The 18,530-nt window shown below is 35.9% G+C and overlaps 2 protein-coding genes and 1 pseudogene across 2 annotated transcripts; all 3 read right to left on the minus strand.

Moving 5' to 3' along the window:
* Nucleotides 1–344: 344 nt before the first annotated feature.
* Nucleotides 345–8,041, minus strand: LOC126588614 (mitochondrial dicarboxylate/tricarboxylate transporter DTC-like). The gene is made up of 6 exons (XM_050253715.1): nt 7,872–8,041; nt 2,388–2,790; nt 1,933–1,994; nt 1,219–1,559; nt 828–988; nt 345–614 (listed from the first exon to the last, which is right to left on the minus strand). The coding sequence occupies exons 2-6, from the start codon at nt 2,748–2,750 to the stop codon at nt 558–560; spliced, it is 984 nt and encodes a 327-aa protein (XP_050109672.1). The 5' UTR covers nt 2,751–2,790; nt 7,872–8,041; the 3' UTR covers nt 345–557.
* Nucleotides 5,302–7,846, minus strand: LOC126588613 (mitochondrial dicarboxylate/tricarboxylate transporter DTC-like; annotated as a pseudogene).
* A 7,128-nt stretch (nt 8,042–15,169) lies between the features above and the next one.
* Nucleotides 15,170–18,382, minus strand: LOC126590123 (mitochondrial dicarboxylate/tricarboxylate transporter DTC-like). Its single transcript, XM_050255644.1, has 6 exons — nt 18,124–18,382; nt 17,790–17,873; nt 17,243–17,304; nt 16,686–17,047; nt 15,693–15,907; nt 15,170–15,588 (listed from the first exon to the last, which is right to left on the minus strand). The coding sequence occupies exons 1-6, from the start codon at nt 18,238–18,240 to the stop codon at nt 15,532–15,534; spliced, it is 897 nt and encodes a 298-aa protein (XP_050111601.1). The 5' UTR covers nt 18,241–18,382; the 3' UTR covers nt 15,170–15,531.
* Between the last annotated feature and the right edge of the window lie 148 nt (nt 18,383–18,530).

Below are 18,530 nucleotides of genomic sequence, written 5' to 3' on the forward strand. Positions count from 1 at the left end.
GAAATTATATATGAAGGGTTCTTGCATTTTTTTAATACTTTGCCTACTATTTCAGAATAAGTTAGATGTTAGGGCATCCTAATCCCATGGATCTCCGTTCCATTTTCATAGTATACAAAGTTGTCATGTTAGAGCTTTAACACTAAAATCAATCAACATCTTTTCCGGAATCCGTATGCATCCTCATTTGATATGCAACGTGATGTGTGAGCAGAGAGAGAAGCACAAAGCGGATATACACCTCGTTACACCAAAGTCTCTCTCTCCAGGGCAACGGATCCAAGATGTAGATAAGAGTCCAAGATGAAGATATAAAAATTGTCCATGTTCAAAAGATATAAAAATTGTCCATGTTCAAAAGATATATATAGCCATACATATATAATGTAGAAGTACCATTAATTTAACAGAAGTTATGCTTCCACCTAATTAATACAATAATATTCAAAAATCCAATCTGTTTTCAAATCTGAATGCGTTCAAGAAGCAGTATCTGCAGATACAATATGGCCAAACCAACTTCAGATCTCATCATTTTAGGAACTTGACTAGAATAGCTATCCTCCTATTGACTTTTCTTGTTTCCTGATTTCTTCTAAAACAGCCCATGTTACCTGCAAAACAATGCCCCAACATCACGTAATCAACCAATTACACAAGGCCAACGGAAGCTAACTTTCTGGAACTACGTACATATTGTGCGTAAAAAATAGTAAAATACTCAATTTGAAGTGAATAAAAATCATACTGCACTTGGGAAAAAAAATCCATATGGATAAATAAAGTTGTGCGCATTATTAATTGTGCATGTTTGAGAGAGAGGTTACCATGACATTAGGTGCATAAATGACAAAAGAAGAAGGAATCCCAGTACAGAACGCAAGGGGTCCTCTTGATTTTAGAATTTTAAGTGCGGAATCCAGGGAGCTAATATTTCGAAACGCTGTTTCGCATGCTGCAGCACACAAACCTGATATAGCACTAGCACCTGAGTCAATAATTAAAGGTTAAACACCACCACTAATTAATTGATACAATAAAACTCAAAACTATTTAATATAATGTTCATCATCAGTTCGGAAAAGTTAGTGTTACTGGAATACAACAAGTGTTCAGTTTTAAGATATAAGATCTGCATGATCGACCATATATATTCCAATATCTCCAGGTAAGTCAAAGCATTCTATTTTAATTTTTATTAAAGTATTAAGAATGTACCAAGTTGTGCGTCAGATTGGCTGAAACCACAGGATTCCTTGAGATAACGGAGACTTGGATTATAGGAGGCAAGCATACCGAAGTCTAAGCTGGTTCTTGACCTCACATAAGGACCCATTCCTTTTGTCCATCTTTTTGGGTACCTAGCTAAACCCGCCAATGTCCAAGGCTTTGCAAAAAAGTTAGGCGATCCAATTTTAGCTTTACAGTAGCCTACATGCAAATACAATGGAACCCTAATAAATGCTGCAACTGCTCCAGCAGCCAGCCCACAAGCAGCTTCCTGATGTAACATTGGTGGCATTTCGTCGTTGGTAGAAATTGCTTTCCTTCTCAGAATCCTAAATAAAGTAATTAAACCAAACTCACTTCTGAGAGGAAAAATGAAATTCAATCAAAATAGTCAGGTTAATTGGAGGCCAGGATACCAACTGGATTTGACCAAGAGAAAATTAACCTCAGTTCTACTCAAATCTCTGTTGACCAAGAAAGATTTCTCATTATTTAGAGCTTAAACTTTTAATTGGCTCATTGAGTATTAAAAGGGTTCATTTTGTACCCTAAACAATCAACCATGTTAATAAACGAAATCAAACTTGAACAAAATTGAGTTCAAAATGAGTAGTTCTCGAGTCTTTACATATATTGTGTTTATATTGGTGGTATTGGTACTGGCAGGGCTAGTTCTAAAAATTTAGTAGAATATATACTTACTCGAATAATCCAAGTAGTTGAGACGTAATGAAAGTATCAGCCAAAATCACACGAGGAATAATCTGCTAACAACAACCAATTGACATTTTGTCACAGATCAGATCATCAGAGCCGGAAAAGGATCCTCGTCGGATTCTTTTCCTGAATATGCTAGGGATCCTGTGATCATGATCACTCATCATACATCGTGCGGTCATAAATCATTTCAAATTTTAAAATTTAAAATTAAATATAAATAGTACCTAACGAAAACTGACCGCACGATATACGATAAACGGTCATAATCACGGAATCCCTAGGATCCATCATAGCCTTATCAAAATTAGGGAGAAAAAAAAAACGAAGCTTTTTCATAGATCGAAATAGATAAATTAGGCAACTTATTTATTTGCTAGCTAGCTAGTTCTCAAATAAATAAACAAAAATAAAAAACAGCTAAGGTTGGAAATTGGAACCTTGATGTTTTCCTTGGAAAACAAATGGAATGTGGGAGTGTTTTGAAAGCGAGCGACAATGTCTGGAGATGGGAAATAGAAGAGGGTGGCCGAATGGGCAAAATAGGTGAAGGTTGTAAAAAACCCAGCAGCTCCACCGTGCACAAATGGCTTCACCGACGGCCAGTAATGTTGCATCCACCGTGGATTTGGACCTGAAGGAGGAGGACTACTACCTGATTTACTCAAGGGTTTCATGCCCACATTCTCCTCTCTCTCTTCCATCTCTCTCTCTCTCTCTCTCTCTCTCTCTCTCTCTCTCTCTCTCTCTCTCTCTCTCTCTTTTATTTTTATATTCTCATTTTCATTTTCTTTAGAAATCATGAGTTTTCAAGGCCTTGTTTTACACTATGGAAGGAAGAAGGTCTCATCAAGCAGCTTCCTCTTACACTAACAAAGGTGGTCCTTTTTCCAACAACCAGAAAATGGATTCCCTGCCACCCCAATTTTAACTTGTCTACTCTCTAGAGAGTATTTGCATAAACCAATACTGTACCGAGTACCTACCATCAGTCATGCATCAGGCATCACGCGATGGACATATTGTCTTTTATTTATATTTCGATCCTTTCAAATTTGTGATTTGGTTCCACACCTACACCCTACAGAATTCAGTGGCAAATAGCAAATGGAATCCAGCATGCCCTAGAATTGGCTTGACTAACATGATAACAATCTTTGTCAAATAACAATCTTTGTCAAGAAAAAAAAACCCTGAAAAATTGCAAATGACAACAGTAATTGGGCTGAGTTCCAAACCGGCCAACTGACACTGAACCAAATCACATTATAAGGGTTTTGCTTGATTCGGTTTCAGTATTGGCTTTTCTGGAAACCAACCAAATCGATATATATGAAGATGTAAAAATGTTAAAAAAAAAAATCATATATACTGTTCATGATTTTATTTTGTGATGAAAAATGAAATTTATCTTTTAGTTGACAAAGAGAGTTGTATTAATAGATAGTTTATATAGACGATCAAATGGGTTTTGTCGTACAGGTAGTTTCCAATATAACCAATGGTTCTTGGTAATGATTGTAAAGGAATTGGGATGGGATGGAGAACACACGTTCCTAATTATAACCCAACAGAGATCATTGATAACCTTATACGTCTAATGCAAGGTGACCCGGTGCTGCCAATGAGACTCTGGTATGAAGGCTTTCGTGGAACGATAGAGCATATCCCATCCAATATGTTGGAACCTTGTTAATTTGAAATATGACATCAGTGGCCAACCTTATGATACGCGGCAGTATCTTTTACATTCAGATTTGGTTTGAATTTCCGAAATACAAACATAATGAAGTAAATAAGATTCTAATCTTAGCAAAAATTAATACAAGTTTTAACATATCTGCTTCGAAAAAAAATGTCACTAGACCAAGAACTAGTTAAATAAGACCTGTACCCCTATTGCATGACATCCCCTTCATACTCACAAAACAAAGCGGAAATGAAACATGACATCAAAAGGAAAGCTTGACTACATGTACGCCAATGAGTGAGGCTTATGTACATCTCATTGCAGACTTCTAGTATTCAGATTGCCACAGCAGGTCACCTTTGTGAATTTATTCAATACAATCAAGGGTGGACCTCTTGTTGATTTCATGGCAAATGAGATCGCAGAGCATCTGGTGAATATTATCAATGAAAAGCACAATTTCAACCTAACACCTGATGATGTGAAGAAGATCTATGGATCTTTTTGAAAGCTAATCTCAGTAATGCTTCATTTGATTACCAAAAAGAAACATTATTATCTCCGCGTACAAGATCATTTGCGGAATTCTTTTCCCTTCCAGAAGACTTAAAAGAAGGTACGTACGTATGCAACGAATTGATTGTAACTGGAATAGTAGACTGGAATACTCTAGCCTTAATTCTCGCATTATGTTTATTTTCCAGTGGCAGAATCTCAGATTGTGGATATTTTGAAGACACGTATTGGCATATATAAAGAAATGCTTAAAATAAAAGAGTTGCATGATGCATATTTAGCTAGATGGAAAGACTGCAAATTACACCTTAATTTTGACAAAAGGAAAATCTACCAAGGCACTTGCACTAAGTCAATTATGCATTTTTCTAACACTTTGACACACTGACCCTCACATCGTGACATGCCAAAACATCGTTGTTGGCACATGTGATGACATGTCACATGTCTTAACAAGCCATTACTTGTCTTAACATGTTAACCCTCCCACCATGGTACGCCATAACAAGCCTCGCAAACAGTCGACATAATGCATGGCATGTCATGACATGCATTTTGCCGACAATTAGCAACGCTTGTCATGTCGGGGCCAACAATGATGTTTTGGCATGCCAAGATGTGAAGGCTAGCGTGTCATACCATGCATTTTTCTAACACTTTGACACACTAACCCTCGCCTTGTGGCACGCTAAAACATCACTATTAGCTCCGACACTAGTCTCGCTTCTAAATTATTCTGAAATAGTAGGCAAAGTGTTGGCAAAATGCATGTAAAAAAAGGATCTAGAAAAGAGTAGACCCTGAAGCCTTAAATTATTTTTTTGGAAATTACTAACAACAAAGTAGGCAATTATATATGAACGGTTCTTGCATTTTTTTTAACACTTTGCCTTCTATTTCGGAATAAGTTAGATGTCTGAAATGTATGTCATGGCATCCTAATCCCATGGATCTTGGTTCCATTTTTATAGTATACAAAGTTGTCATGTTAGAGCTTTAACACTAAAATCAATCAACATCTTTTCCGGAATCCGTATGCATCCTCATTTGACATGCAACGTGACGTGTGAGCAGAGAGACAAGCAACAAAGCGGATATACACCTCGTGACACCAAAATCTCTCTCTCCAAGGCAACGGATCCAAGATGTAGATAAGAGTCCAAGATGAAGATATAAAAATTGTCCATGTTCAAAAGATATATATAGCCATACATATATAATGTAGAAGTACCATTAATTTAACAGAAATTATGCTTCCACCTAATTAATAGAATAATATTCAAAAATCCAATCAGTTTTCAAATCTGAATGCGTTCAAGAAGCAGTGTCTGCAGATACAATATGGCCAAACCAACTTCAGATCTCATCATTTTAGGAACTTGACTAGAATATCTATCCTCCTATTGACTTTCCTTGTTTCCTGATTTCTTCTAAAACAGCCCATGTTACCTGCAAAACAATGCACCAACAGCACGTAATCAACCAATTACACAAAGCCAACGGAAGCTCCAGCGCTCCTGTCCCGGCACTCTCATGTTTAACATTCTGGAACTACGTACATATTGTGCGTAAAAAATTGTAAAATACTCAATTTGAAGTGAAAAAAATATAGATGGATAAATAAAGTTGTGCGCATTATTAATTGTGCATGTTTGAGAGAGATGTTACCATGACATTAGGTGCATAAATGACTAAAGAAGAAGGAATCCCAGTACAGAATGCAAGGGGTCCTCTTGATTTTAGAAGTTTAAGTGCGGAATCCAGGGAGCTAACATTTCGAAACGCTGATTCGCATGCTGCAGCACACAAACCTGATATAACACTAGCACCTGAGTCAATAATTAAAAGTTAAACACCGCAACTAATTAATTGATACAGTAAAACTCGAAACTATTTAATATAATTTTCATCGTCAGTTCGAAAAGTTAGTGTTACTGGAATACGAGTGTTCAGTTTTAAGATATAAGATGTGCATGATCGACCATATATATTCAATATCTTTAATTTTTATTAAAGTATAGTTTTGAGAAAGAAAAAAAAGAATTAAGAATGTACCGAATTGTGCGTCAGATTGGCTGAAACCACAGGATTCCTTGGGATAACGGAGACTTGGATTATAGGAGGCAAGCATACCGAAGTCTAAGCTGGTTCTTGACCTCACATAAGGACCCATTTCCTTTTGTCCATATTTTTGGGTACCTAGCTAAATTTGCCAATGTCCAAGGCTTTGCAAAAAAGTTAGGTGATCCAATTTTAGCTCTATAGTATCCTACATGCAAATACAATGGAACCCTAATACATGCTGCAACTGCTCCAGCAGCCAGCCCACAAGCAGCTTCCTGATGTAACATTGGTGGCATTCCATCGTTCGTAGAAATTGCTTTCCTTCTCAGAATCCTAAATAATGTAATTAAACCAAATTCATTTTTGAGAGGAAAAAAGAAATTCAATCAAAATAGTCAGGTTAATTGGAGCCCAGGATACCAACTGGCTTTGACCAAGAGAAAACCAACCTCAGTTCTACTCAAATCTCTGTTCACACGCTTGATTGTTCTAGGGTGTTGAAACATTATTTAGAGCTTAAACTTTTAATTGACTCATTGAGTATCAAAAGGTTTCTTTTTGTACCCCGAACAATCAACCATGTCAACAAATGAAATCAAACTTGAAGAAAATTGAGTACAAAATGAGGACTTCTCGAGGAGTCATCGAGTCTTTACATATATTGTGTTTATATTGGTGGTATTGGTACTGGCAGGGCTAGTTCTAAATTTAGTAAAATATGTACTTACTCGAATAATCCAAGTAGTTGAGACGTAATGAAAGTATTAGCCAAAATCACACGAGGAATAATCTGCTGACAACAACCATTTAAAGTCATTAATATTGAAGATAGACTGCAACTGATATCATAAATTAAATTAACATTTCAATATAAATTAAGGAAAACTAACGAAAAGTCCAAAAAAACTTCCCTTTTAATGAAAAGTCATTTTTAAAGGTATAGTGAATAGTGACAGTTAAAGTAAAAATATGGTTTTTCGTTAAAAGTAAACAGTACCGAGAATGTTTTGTTAAAACTCCCTATAAATTATTTATATGTAAGGAATATACAGTACTGCTCGGACTCCGAAACTCATTTTCAACCACATCAGGCATTTTATCACAGATCAGATCATCAGAGCCTTGTCAAAATTAGGGAGAAAAAAAAACCAAGCTTTTTCATAGGTCGAAATGAGATAATTAGGCAACTTATTTATTTGCTAGCTAGCTAGTTCTCAAATAAATAAACAAAAATAAAAAACAGCTAGGGTTGGAAATTGGAACCTTGATGTTTTCTTTGGAAAACAAATGGAATGTGGGAGTGTTTTGAAAGCGAGCGACAATGTCTGGAGATGGGGAATAGAAGAGGGTGGCCGAACTGGCAAAAGCGATGAAACTTGTAAAAAACCCAGCAGCTCCACCGTACACAAATGGCTTCACCGACGGCCAGTAATGTTGCATCCACCGTGGATTTGAACCTGAAGGAGGAGGACTACTAACTGATTTACTCAAGGATTTCATGCCCACATTCTCCTCTCTCTCTTCCATCTCTTTCTCTCTCTCTCTCTCTCTCTCTCTCTCTCTCTCTCTCTCTCTCTCTCTCTCTCTCTCATTTTCATTTTTTTTAGAAATCATGAGTTTTCAAGGCCTTGTTTTACACTACGGAAGAAAGAAGGTCTCATCATGCAGCTTCCTCTTACACTAACAAGGAAGTCCTTTTTCCAACAACCAGAAAATGGATTCCCTGCCACCCCAATTTTAACTTGTCTACTCTCTAGACAGTATTTGCATAAACCAATACTGTACCGAGTACCTACCATCAGTCATGCATCGGGCATGAGGCATCACGCGATGAACATATTGTCTTTTATTTATATTTGGCTTTTTATCTAAAATGTTCCCTGAGATTTGTATAATACATCACTTTGGTCCCTGAGATTGAAAATCAATAGAAATGGTCCATGAGATTGTCCACCATTCATTATTTTGGTCATTCCATTAAAAAACTCTATTAAGTGTCTCAAAGCTCTTGGCCGAAAGTTTGGTCAATTTTCAAAGCTTCGTAACTCAATCGTTTCTTAACCAAATTCGACCTATAATATATTAAAATGAAGATAGGAAAATGTAGGAAAGTGTAGAACAAGATTATATCTATTTGGAAGCCCAATGGTAGCCAGAGATGGCTGGAAAATAGCCTGAAATGTAACTGGTCCGCGGGAAAACTGGAAAACTCGCCAGAAACTGGGTAAACATTAAACGTTTATAACTTTTTCAATACTCAACGAAATCGAGTGATTCAAAAACAAAAATCATACTTATTGATGAGACGAAGAGAATGGTACCTTTCTCAAAGGTTAACTCGTCGTGGTTTGTCCGAAAAACGGCTCGAAAGTGGTTGTCTTGGTCGTTGAGTTAGCCACTTTCGAGCCGTTTTCCGGCCAAACCATGGCAAGCTATCCGTTGAGAAAGGTATAATTCTCTTCATCTCGTCGAGAAGTATGATTTTCGTTTTTGAATCACTAGATTTCGTTGAGTATTGAAGAACTTATGAATGTTGAGTTTTCCTATTTTCCCACCGACCAGTCACCTTTCAGACTATTTTTTCCGGCCATCTCCTGCAACCATTGGGTTTCCAAATGGGTATAATCTTGTTCTAAACCTTCCTATCTTCATTTTAATATATTATGGGTTGAATTTGGTTAAGAAACGATTGAGTTAAGAAACTTTGAAAATTGCCCAAACTTCTGGCCAAAAGTTTCGAGACACTTAACGGAGTTTTTAACGGAATGACCAAAATAATGGATGATGGACAATCTCAGGACCATTTCTATTGATTTTCAATCTCATGGACCAAAGTGATATGTTATGCAAATCTCAGGAACCATTTTGGTATCCTTCCACCAAGGCCACTAGATCAAGTGATCCGGACTTCTAAATTTCATCCAACGGTAAAAAAATTATCACAGCTTTTAAAATGTCAAAACAAGTGGGCCGTTAGATGAAATTTTGAAGGTCCAGATCACTTGATCAGTGGCAAATAGAAATTAGAATCCAACATGCCCTAGAATTGACTTGACTAACATGATAACTATTTTTATCAAGAAAAAAAACCCTGAAAATTTGCAAATGACAAAAATAATTGGGCTGAGTTCCAAACCGGCCGAATGACACTGAACCAAATCACATTATATGGGTTTTGTTTGATTCGGTTTCACTCAGGGCCTTTCTGGAAACCAACCAAATCGATACCTATTGTATTAATTTAAGAGAAAACCCTTGTCAACTTTTTGCCCATTTTTCTTTCAATTTTGCCCTCACTTTTGAATACACAATGTTAATATAATGAGGGTAAAATGATAATTTTGTATCTTTTGAACTTTTTGCCCTTACTTTTGATGCACAATGTTGACATGAGGAGAGTAAAATAGTAATTTTGTATCAAAATATTTACATAAGATAAAAATATGCACTTATTAAGAGAAATTGTCTCATCATCATTTTTTCATACAGGTAAGTGAAATCATAATGTTTTTTGGATAGTTTGAATGAAGCGGTTGCGCTTGAGGATAACGTGAAAGGAGATGGGCAGCTGTTCACACACTCACAAAATGTGCGCTTGAGGATAATGTGAAAGGAGATGGGCAGCTGTTCACACACTCACAAAATGTGTGCTCTCTGCTAGTGTGTGTGTGTGTGTGTATTTATATATATATGAAGATGGAAAAATGTTAAAAAATATCATATTACTGCCAATGATTTTATTTTGGGATGGAATATATATATGAAGATGGAAAAATGTTAAAAAAATATCATATTACTGCCCATGATTTTATTAATAGATAGTTTACATAGTTGACGATCAAATGGGTTTTGTCGTACAGGTAGTTTCCAATATAACCAATGGTTCTTGGTAATGATTGTGAAGGAATTGGGATGGGATGGAGAACACACGTTCCTAATTACAACCCAATAGAGATCACTGATAACCTTATACGTTTAATGCAAGGTAACTCGGTGCTGCCAATGAGACCCTGGTATAAAGGCTTTCGTGGAACGATAGAGCATATCCCATCCAATATGTGGGAACCTTGTTTGAAACATGACATCAGTAGCCAACCTTATTATACGCGGGAGTATTATTTACATTCATATTCGGTTCGAATTTCCAAAATACAAACATAATGAAGTAAATAAGATTCTAATCTTGGTAAAAATACAAGTTTTAATATACCTGCTTCGAATAAAAAATGTCACCAGATCAAGAGCTAATTAAATAAGATCTGTATCCCTATTGCATGACATCCCCTCCATACTCACAAAACAAAGGGAAAATGAAACATGACATCAAAAGGAAAGCTTGACTACACGTATGCCGATGAGTGAGGCTTATGTACATCTCGTTGCAGACTTCTAGTGTTCAGATTGCCACAGCGGGTCACCTTTGTGAATTTATTCAATACAATCAAGGGTGGACCTCTTGTTGATTCATGGCAAATGAGATCGCAGAGCATCTGGTGAATATTATCAATGAAAAGCACAATTTCAACCTAATACCCAATTATGTGAAGAAGCATCTATATCCTTTATTTGATTATCAAAAAGAAATTTCTTATCTCTATGTACAAGATAATTTACGAAATTATTTTCACTTCCAGAAGACTCTTAAAAGAAGGTACGTATGTATGCAACAAATTAATTGGAATACTCTAGCCTTGATTCTCTTATTTTGTTTATTTTCTAGTGGCAGAATCTCAGATTGTGGATGTTTTGAAGACACGTATTGACATATATAAAGAAATGCTTCAAATAAAAGGTTGCATGATGCATATTTAGCAGGACGGAAAGACTCTACAAATTGCACCTTAATTTTGACAGAAGGAAAATCTGCCAAGGCACTTGCACTAGTTACACTATGTCAGTTATGAAATTTTTTGCATATTAAACAACAAAATTCGTATTTATTTAATGAATTTATTTTAGCATATATACTATATAGAATACAAATTTTGTTGTTGAATATGCAAAAATTTTGCATAACTGATTTAGTGCAAGTGACTTGGCAGATTTTTCTTCTGTCAAAATTAAGATGTAATTTGCAGAGTTTTTCTATCTAGCTAAATATGCATCATGCAACTATTTTATTTTAAGCATCTGTTTATATATGAAAGTAGGTGTCTTCAAAATATCCACAATCTGATATTCTGCAACTGAAAAATAATCAGAATGCAAGAATCAAGAGTATTTCAGTTAAACAAATAATTTGTTGTATCGTACGTAGCTTCTTTTAAGAAATCTTCTGGAAGTGAAGAATTCCATAAATAATCTTGTATATGGAGATAAGAAAGTTTCTTTTTGCTAATCAAATAAAGCATTACTGAAATTAGCTTTCAAAAAGATACATAGATACTTCTTCATATGTGTTAGATTGAAATTGTGTTTTTCATTGATAATATTTAACAGATGCTTTGTGAACTCATTTACCACAAAATCAACAAGAATTAACAAGAGATCCACCCTTAATTGTAATGAATAAAGAAGAAAGCAAATATTATTGTTGCTTTGAGATCTTCGACACATGGTAATGGTATTCTCTTCCGAAGACCCAACTTTTAGATTTTATAAACAATCCAAGTTTTGTAATTTCCTAGTTTAGAATGCTCCATATTGAAATAAAATCGGAAATAATAAACCCCCGAAACAAACTATGCAATGCTCAAATCAGATATCCAACAATGGCTATGGAGTAAGAGCACGAAAACCCACAACAACCGATAAATTTACACCAAAATTTCAGTCTCCCTCTCTGGAATTTACCCTTAAAAAAATCCATAAATCAACAAAATAAATAAGAAAGACTGGAGATCTTACCCTGGAGTGAGAAGATAGCGGAGAAAGAATAATGGAAGAAGAATGGAGAAATTGGAGACATGGAGGGAGTCTGGAGGAGCAGGGGACGAGAGAGAGAAGAGGGGAATGAAAAATATAAAAGGTGTGGCTGCCACTCCTAGTGGCTAGGGTTTTGTTGATTTCTAATTCCACAAAAGACTATAGATTTCAATCTTTATAAATTGTTTAGTCATACAATCACAACAAAACAAGACATGTGGCCAAGTTGGTTTCAGTGAAACATTTCAAGCTGGAGCGCATGGTTTTGAACCCTCATGCCTCCAGGATTTTGGTTCGATTTTTTTCCGGTTAGGTTTTTTTCGACCTCGGTTCAGTTTTTTTTCAATTTTTTGTTTTTTGAAACCACCCTATTAGGAAGAACCAGTTGTTTGATTTTGTTCGTGGACGCAGAGAAATTGGAGTTGATGCCAAGCAAATCTATAGCTAGGTTTAAATACTAAAGGCCCTTTATTTTTTCGGTAACTCTTATTTATGCCATAAAGCATGGGGAATTAGGGTTTACTACATTTTCGCTCCATAAAGGTGTAATTTTTAAATTTAAATTCCATAGCATATCTTGGAATGAGGATACTTTTCGGATTCTCTTTGTGAGAATTCTGAAAATTCATGAATCATATCCGTTCATCATACATTGTTTGGTTAGAAATCATTTTAAATTGGGTTTTTATCATAAATGGTTCCTGAAATTGACATATTTCATCAAGATGGTCCCTGAAATTGAAAATCAATCAATGTAGTCTCTAAAATTTACCACCAAACATCAATGTCATCCTTGTCGTTTAATTCTGTCAATTTTTCTGTTAATATGCTAACTTGTCATACATGTAAGCTCACCATCCAATGATATGATGCCCCGTGGATTTAACAAAAGAAAGTTTAAAAAGTGTTTTAAAATTCGTTAAAAAATGGGCCAAGAAGAATGAACCTAGCTACATTTCCCCAACCCTAAGCAGCTGTCTCCATTTTTGCACTTCGAAAGCATTTGTGTCACTTCTTACTTTGTCATCTTCACTTTCCCTCTAATCATTTATTGTCATCTTCACTTTTACTTTAATGTTTTGCTTCTAAGCATCTCGCTCAGCTGTTCTGTTGTACTGCATACAAATGACATTGAACATCCGTCATGCTTCATCTTATTAATGAAGTAATTTCCTGAAGAGGGGGCGGGGGTGCGTGTGGGTTGGGGGGGGGGGGGGGTGAGGGGATAGCACAAAAAATACCTTTTTAACAGCAAGGGACATGCTGGTTTGATTTCTATCCCCATCCAAGCGCTCATATTGATCAAGATCCCCTTTCCTTTCTTGTTCTGCCCTTTCTGACTCTGAAATATTAAGGAAAACTTAGTCAGATTAAAGGACTGAATGTCTCATACTCTTCTAGCACAAGAAGAACCCAGCTGCATAAAATTGTCAAAACCCCAGCCCATAATCTTTCATTTTCTTTTCATCTCTCTCTGCGATTTTCTCTCCTGTATTGGCACAATAGTTATTGGGGTAAGAGATAGGTGATTTTGAAATCAAATTTACCACCAGAGCTTGCGCAGCTTCCATGATTTCCGATCGACTTCCTATTTCTGCAAACCCGGGTGTGAAGACGACATATAAAGCTTCCGGCTTTTGATGTTTTGTCTCTATATACGAGTCACTATAAAACATTTGAAACGCGAGATCGATTCGTCTTTCTCGATTGTTTTTATACAATTAAAAACTTGAAAAAAAAAAGAAAAAAAAAAAGAACAAGAAGATGAACAGTTGGGCTGGGAGTGTAGCGGTTGCTGGGGTGGGAAGGCAAGAAGAAGATGAACAGATCATATTCCTTATTTATTTTTTTTGCTTTTTTTAGTTTTTAATTATACAAAAAGAAAAATTGCTTTAAATTCTTATAATAATATTTAACAAAAAGAAAATTTCTTTTATTAAATTCACGTGGCATCATATCATTGGATGGTAGACTTACACGTGTGTCAAGTCAGCACACTAACATAAAAATTGACAAAATTAAACGGCAAGGATGACATTGATGTTTGGTGGTACATTTCAGGGACTACATTGAGTAATTTTCAATTTCAGTGATCATCTTGACGAGGTTGGTCAATTTCAATGACCATATGATAAAAACCCTTTTAAATTTTTTATTTAAAATTGAACACAAACAGTACCTAATTAAAACTGATCACACGATATACAATGAATAGACATGATTTACGGATCTCCGAGATCCTTACAAAAACAATCCAAAAAGGTTTCGGATTCCATATATCTTCCACTGCATACCCGTTTTGGCTTTTGTGAATTAGCTTTGTATTTATTTATTCTTTTGACCCTTTTATTATCTGGTGGACATGGATTAAAAAAATGAAAACTAATGAAAAGGGCTTGAAAACTTTGAGTTTTAATGATAAGGACAAAATAAAGAGTAAAGTGAATAGTAACATGATTGACTTTTTAGTGTAAAAATGTGGTTTTTCGTTAAAGTGAACAGTACCGGATGTTTTTCGTTAAAGTTCCCTTTATAAAAAATTACCTGGTGGACAAGGTCTTCTTCACCATTACATCTCGATTTTAAACTTTTCTCCATTTTCATAAGAATTTAGTGCAGATTATATATCAATTATCGAAAAATAAAGAAGTTGAGTTTTATGATTATTATTGCGTTGTTTGCGTTTATGAAGGTTTTCTCAACATTCTTATGGCTTTATTCTATTTTAAAATTTAATCTTTATTTCAAGGATGCGTTATCCGAGCGACAAAATTGTTGTTTTAGAGCTTTAACACTAAAATCAATCAACATCTTCTCCATAGTCCGTATGCATCCTCATTTGATGTGCAACGTGACTTGTGAGAAGAGAAAAAAGCACAACCAAAGTCTCTCTCCAAGGCAAGGGATCGAAGATGTGGATAATTTTGGTAACCCAATTGATCTAAAGCTTAAAATTCATTCCAACAAACAGATTCACTGGTGATTGATTTATGCAGAATGCAGCTGCAACGACCGCCCTCGGTCAAAAACATATTTGTTTAACATGATCAAGCAGTACAAGCAACACAAACTATCAACCTGCAGAGCTTCAAACGCCAAACCCCTGCTTATAATGTAAATGTGGTGTACAAAATTTATTATTTCGCCTCGACATTCATTCCTTGTCCAATTGTTCCTAACGAGAAGATCCCTCTCGAGTACTCAACTTCAGAATCAATCACAAGGGGTGTAATCCTCCCTACCATTCCAGTCACACCCGAAAAATTACTAGTACAAATATCATAAATTCAAGTAAATCCTACTCCAACTCCGATATTAAAATTCTCAATAATCAGTTCAGACTCTGTAGGCGCGATTTTGCAGAAACAGGACTGCAATACAACTAGAAAACTTATTGTTTGAAGTTTTTAAACTCAACTCCAGCAGAAATATCCGTCCTCGCAGATAAACTACAACCCAACTTTCTTTTCCAACTTCTGGATCTGGTTGAGGAAAATCCATGTCATCTGCATAATTTAACACCAAATAATCAGAATATGATCGAGAAAAATGTCGGCACCTGAAAATAAATGGAACGACCCTAGAGGAAGAAAGAGAGCGAGAAGAGTACCATGACATGGGGAGCAATTCTAACACAATATACCGGAAACCCAGTGTAAAATTTCAATGGTCCTCCTGCTTTCAGGGTTTTCATGGCACAATCAAAAGAGCCAGTGTATGGATACTTCCCCTGGGCATCAGGCTGCATTTTCTGAATTTGGGTTTTCACATAGTCAAAGGGCAAACTGCAAGCAGCAGCGAAAAACCCTGAAACGGTACTGGCACCTACAAAGAGAAACGAAGCACATGTCAATTCACCATAAGCATAGGCCAAATATTAACCGCAGAATAGAGAGAATGGAATATATGAAATTAAGAGTTAACATTCCCCTTATGTTGGCGGCCATAAGCATAGGCCAAAACTAGAAAGTTCAATACCTGCTTTCCACGAGGACAACGTAGGATGAAATACCATGTAGATCATTAATAAAATGCCGGAGACTAATTACAGCGAAACAAAAATAATATAATATACTTTCACTTTTTTGGCATAAAATATAGTTTCAATTTGATAATGCGGATATAAAGGGAAGAAAGAGAGAGCGAGGTCAGCACTCAAATAGAATAATTGGAAAAGCAAATATCATTGATGAACACAAAAACTGTATGTGGGCCTAGGGGTCAAGACAAGATTCAGGAAAATTTGTCCAACTTCTCTACAGACCCAACCGATGACGATGTTGTTCAAGGATAAATTTTGGACCCGTGAAAACACAGAGAGATGTTTTGACTATGTAGGTTTAACTCTACAATGTTCATTCCAAATCTTTCCCCACATAAACGAAAACCTGCCTTAATAAATGAAGTCCATTACTCTTCTTTCCATGTTAACAAAACTGAATATTTTCATTATTCACAAAAAGAATCAGTCAAAAAGAGTAGACTGAAGAAATGCTTCGGATATCAGTAGAAGTTAGAAAAATCAAGCTAATTTCAATCACATCCAAAATAATTTAAAACAAAAAAAGAATCACCTTTTTATACTACTTGCAAAGAATCTTACCCAAGATAGTAGCAGCTTCACCAAATCCAAGGGTATCCTTGCAAAACTCAACACTTTGATCATAAGAGGCAAGCATTCCCATGTTCAATGCCATCGCTCTAACTACAGTAGGGCCTGCACCTTTCCAAAGTGCCAAAACCCCTTCATCTGCAGTAATGCGATAGAGAGCATGGAAAGCATTTGTGTAGTTCCGGCGCTGAGCAGCAGGCAAAGTAGCATCAGCTTGCATACGAATGAGTGCTAAATCTGCTGGACTTCCAACAGATGCTCCAATGGCACCAGCGGTTAGCCCACACAAGGCTTTCTGGTATAGAGGTAGGGGCTTCCCATCATTGGCCTCAATTGCTTTGTTTGTCAGAATCCTAAACAGGTTTATCAAATTCAGATTAACAAGATGATAAAACAACAATTTACTTTACATATAAATCATCATATCACATGATAAAAGTACTTTAAAAGATCTACAAAACCAAACTAAACAAAAGCAAATCTATCACTAAAACAATTCAAATGCTTTCAAAAGCTCACTTAAAGTCTGGATTTTGCAAAAGACTCACCTGAATGATCCAAGACGAGCTGTGGTATATGTAGCTTGTCTTAGTAGTCCAGCTGAGAGTCCCTGCTCATAGAATTTCAGTTTAGATAAACTATCATTGTAACACGTAGACTTAAGTCAATCAATCAGCACATACAACATCAAGAACTTTAAGTCAATAAAAAACATTCTTCTACATTCCGAACCTCAAATCTGACAATACCTTAGATTGCATTAGGATTCGAGAATCGGAGAGAAAGGGTTTGGAATACAATTTTAAGTTTAAATTGGTTGGATGTGATATGAAAGACAACACTTTTTAGTCAAATACATGGATGAACTAAAACTTAAGTAGATGATGAATTTGATAACGCCTTGGTAAAATGTGTGATTCGAAAGCCTATATCAAGTGATCATTCTGAAAGAACTTATCTTTAACAAATCTTTACCGGTACAAATTCAAATCTAAACACCTTACAAGCATCACTTGATTTGAAATATCATTCAACACTGGATCAACAAGATATATGAAAAGTACTCAAATTCTAATCACATTTTAAGAAGTATACCTTATACAAAGCACCAACACCTTCCTCTTTAATCATGGTCCTGGTGACCTGGGCAGCTGATCCCTGACCCAATTGAATTCTCACCTGTACCAGCCAAGATAACAAGAACCCAGAAAGCATGAGTTCCAATTAACCAAATTATAGTACAAATCAAAACAAAAACTTTCAGAAAAAAAAAAACTAAAAAATCCCAGATCTAAAAATCATCAAGGAACCCCGATTTCAGCTCAAAAATTGAAGTGGAAATCAATAAAAACGAAAGGAAAAACATGGGTTCAATCCAAATCTCAAAAATGTAAAAAAAGATTCAAACTTTAACAGTCCAAAAACTCACCTTGATCATATCGATTGGCTGGATGACACAGGTAGCAAGCATACCAGAGGCTCCGCCATTGACGAAGGGCTTAATGGTTGGCCAAACACCAGATTTGGGCGTACCTTTGTCTCCCATAATTTGGATTGGAAATGAAGAAGTGAGGAGCTCGAAGAAGGGAGAGAAAGGGCGGAGGCTGCTTTTGCTTTGGAGTCGCAGAAGATGAGAAAACAGAGGCAATTTAACAGCCTAAACTACTCGCACTCCTAATAAACCCTCTGCCTCCTCCTTCGTTTCCTCACGACATGAAAATTATTTTAATAAAAAAGGAAAATTAAAATGGACAGCTTGTCATATGACCTCACAAGTCTACTAAATTACAATGGTAGAACTACTTTAGGCCAGTTGTGATTTATTATTGTTTAAGC

The sequence above is a fragment of the Malus sylvestris genome, chromosome 11 (genome assembly GCF_916048215.2).
Source record: "Malus sylvestris chromosome 11, drMalSylv7.2, whole genome shotgun sequence".
Lineage (NCBI taxonomy): Eukaryota > Viridiplantae > Streptophyta > Magnoliopsida > Rosales > Rosaceae > Malus > Malus sylvestris.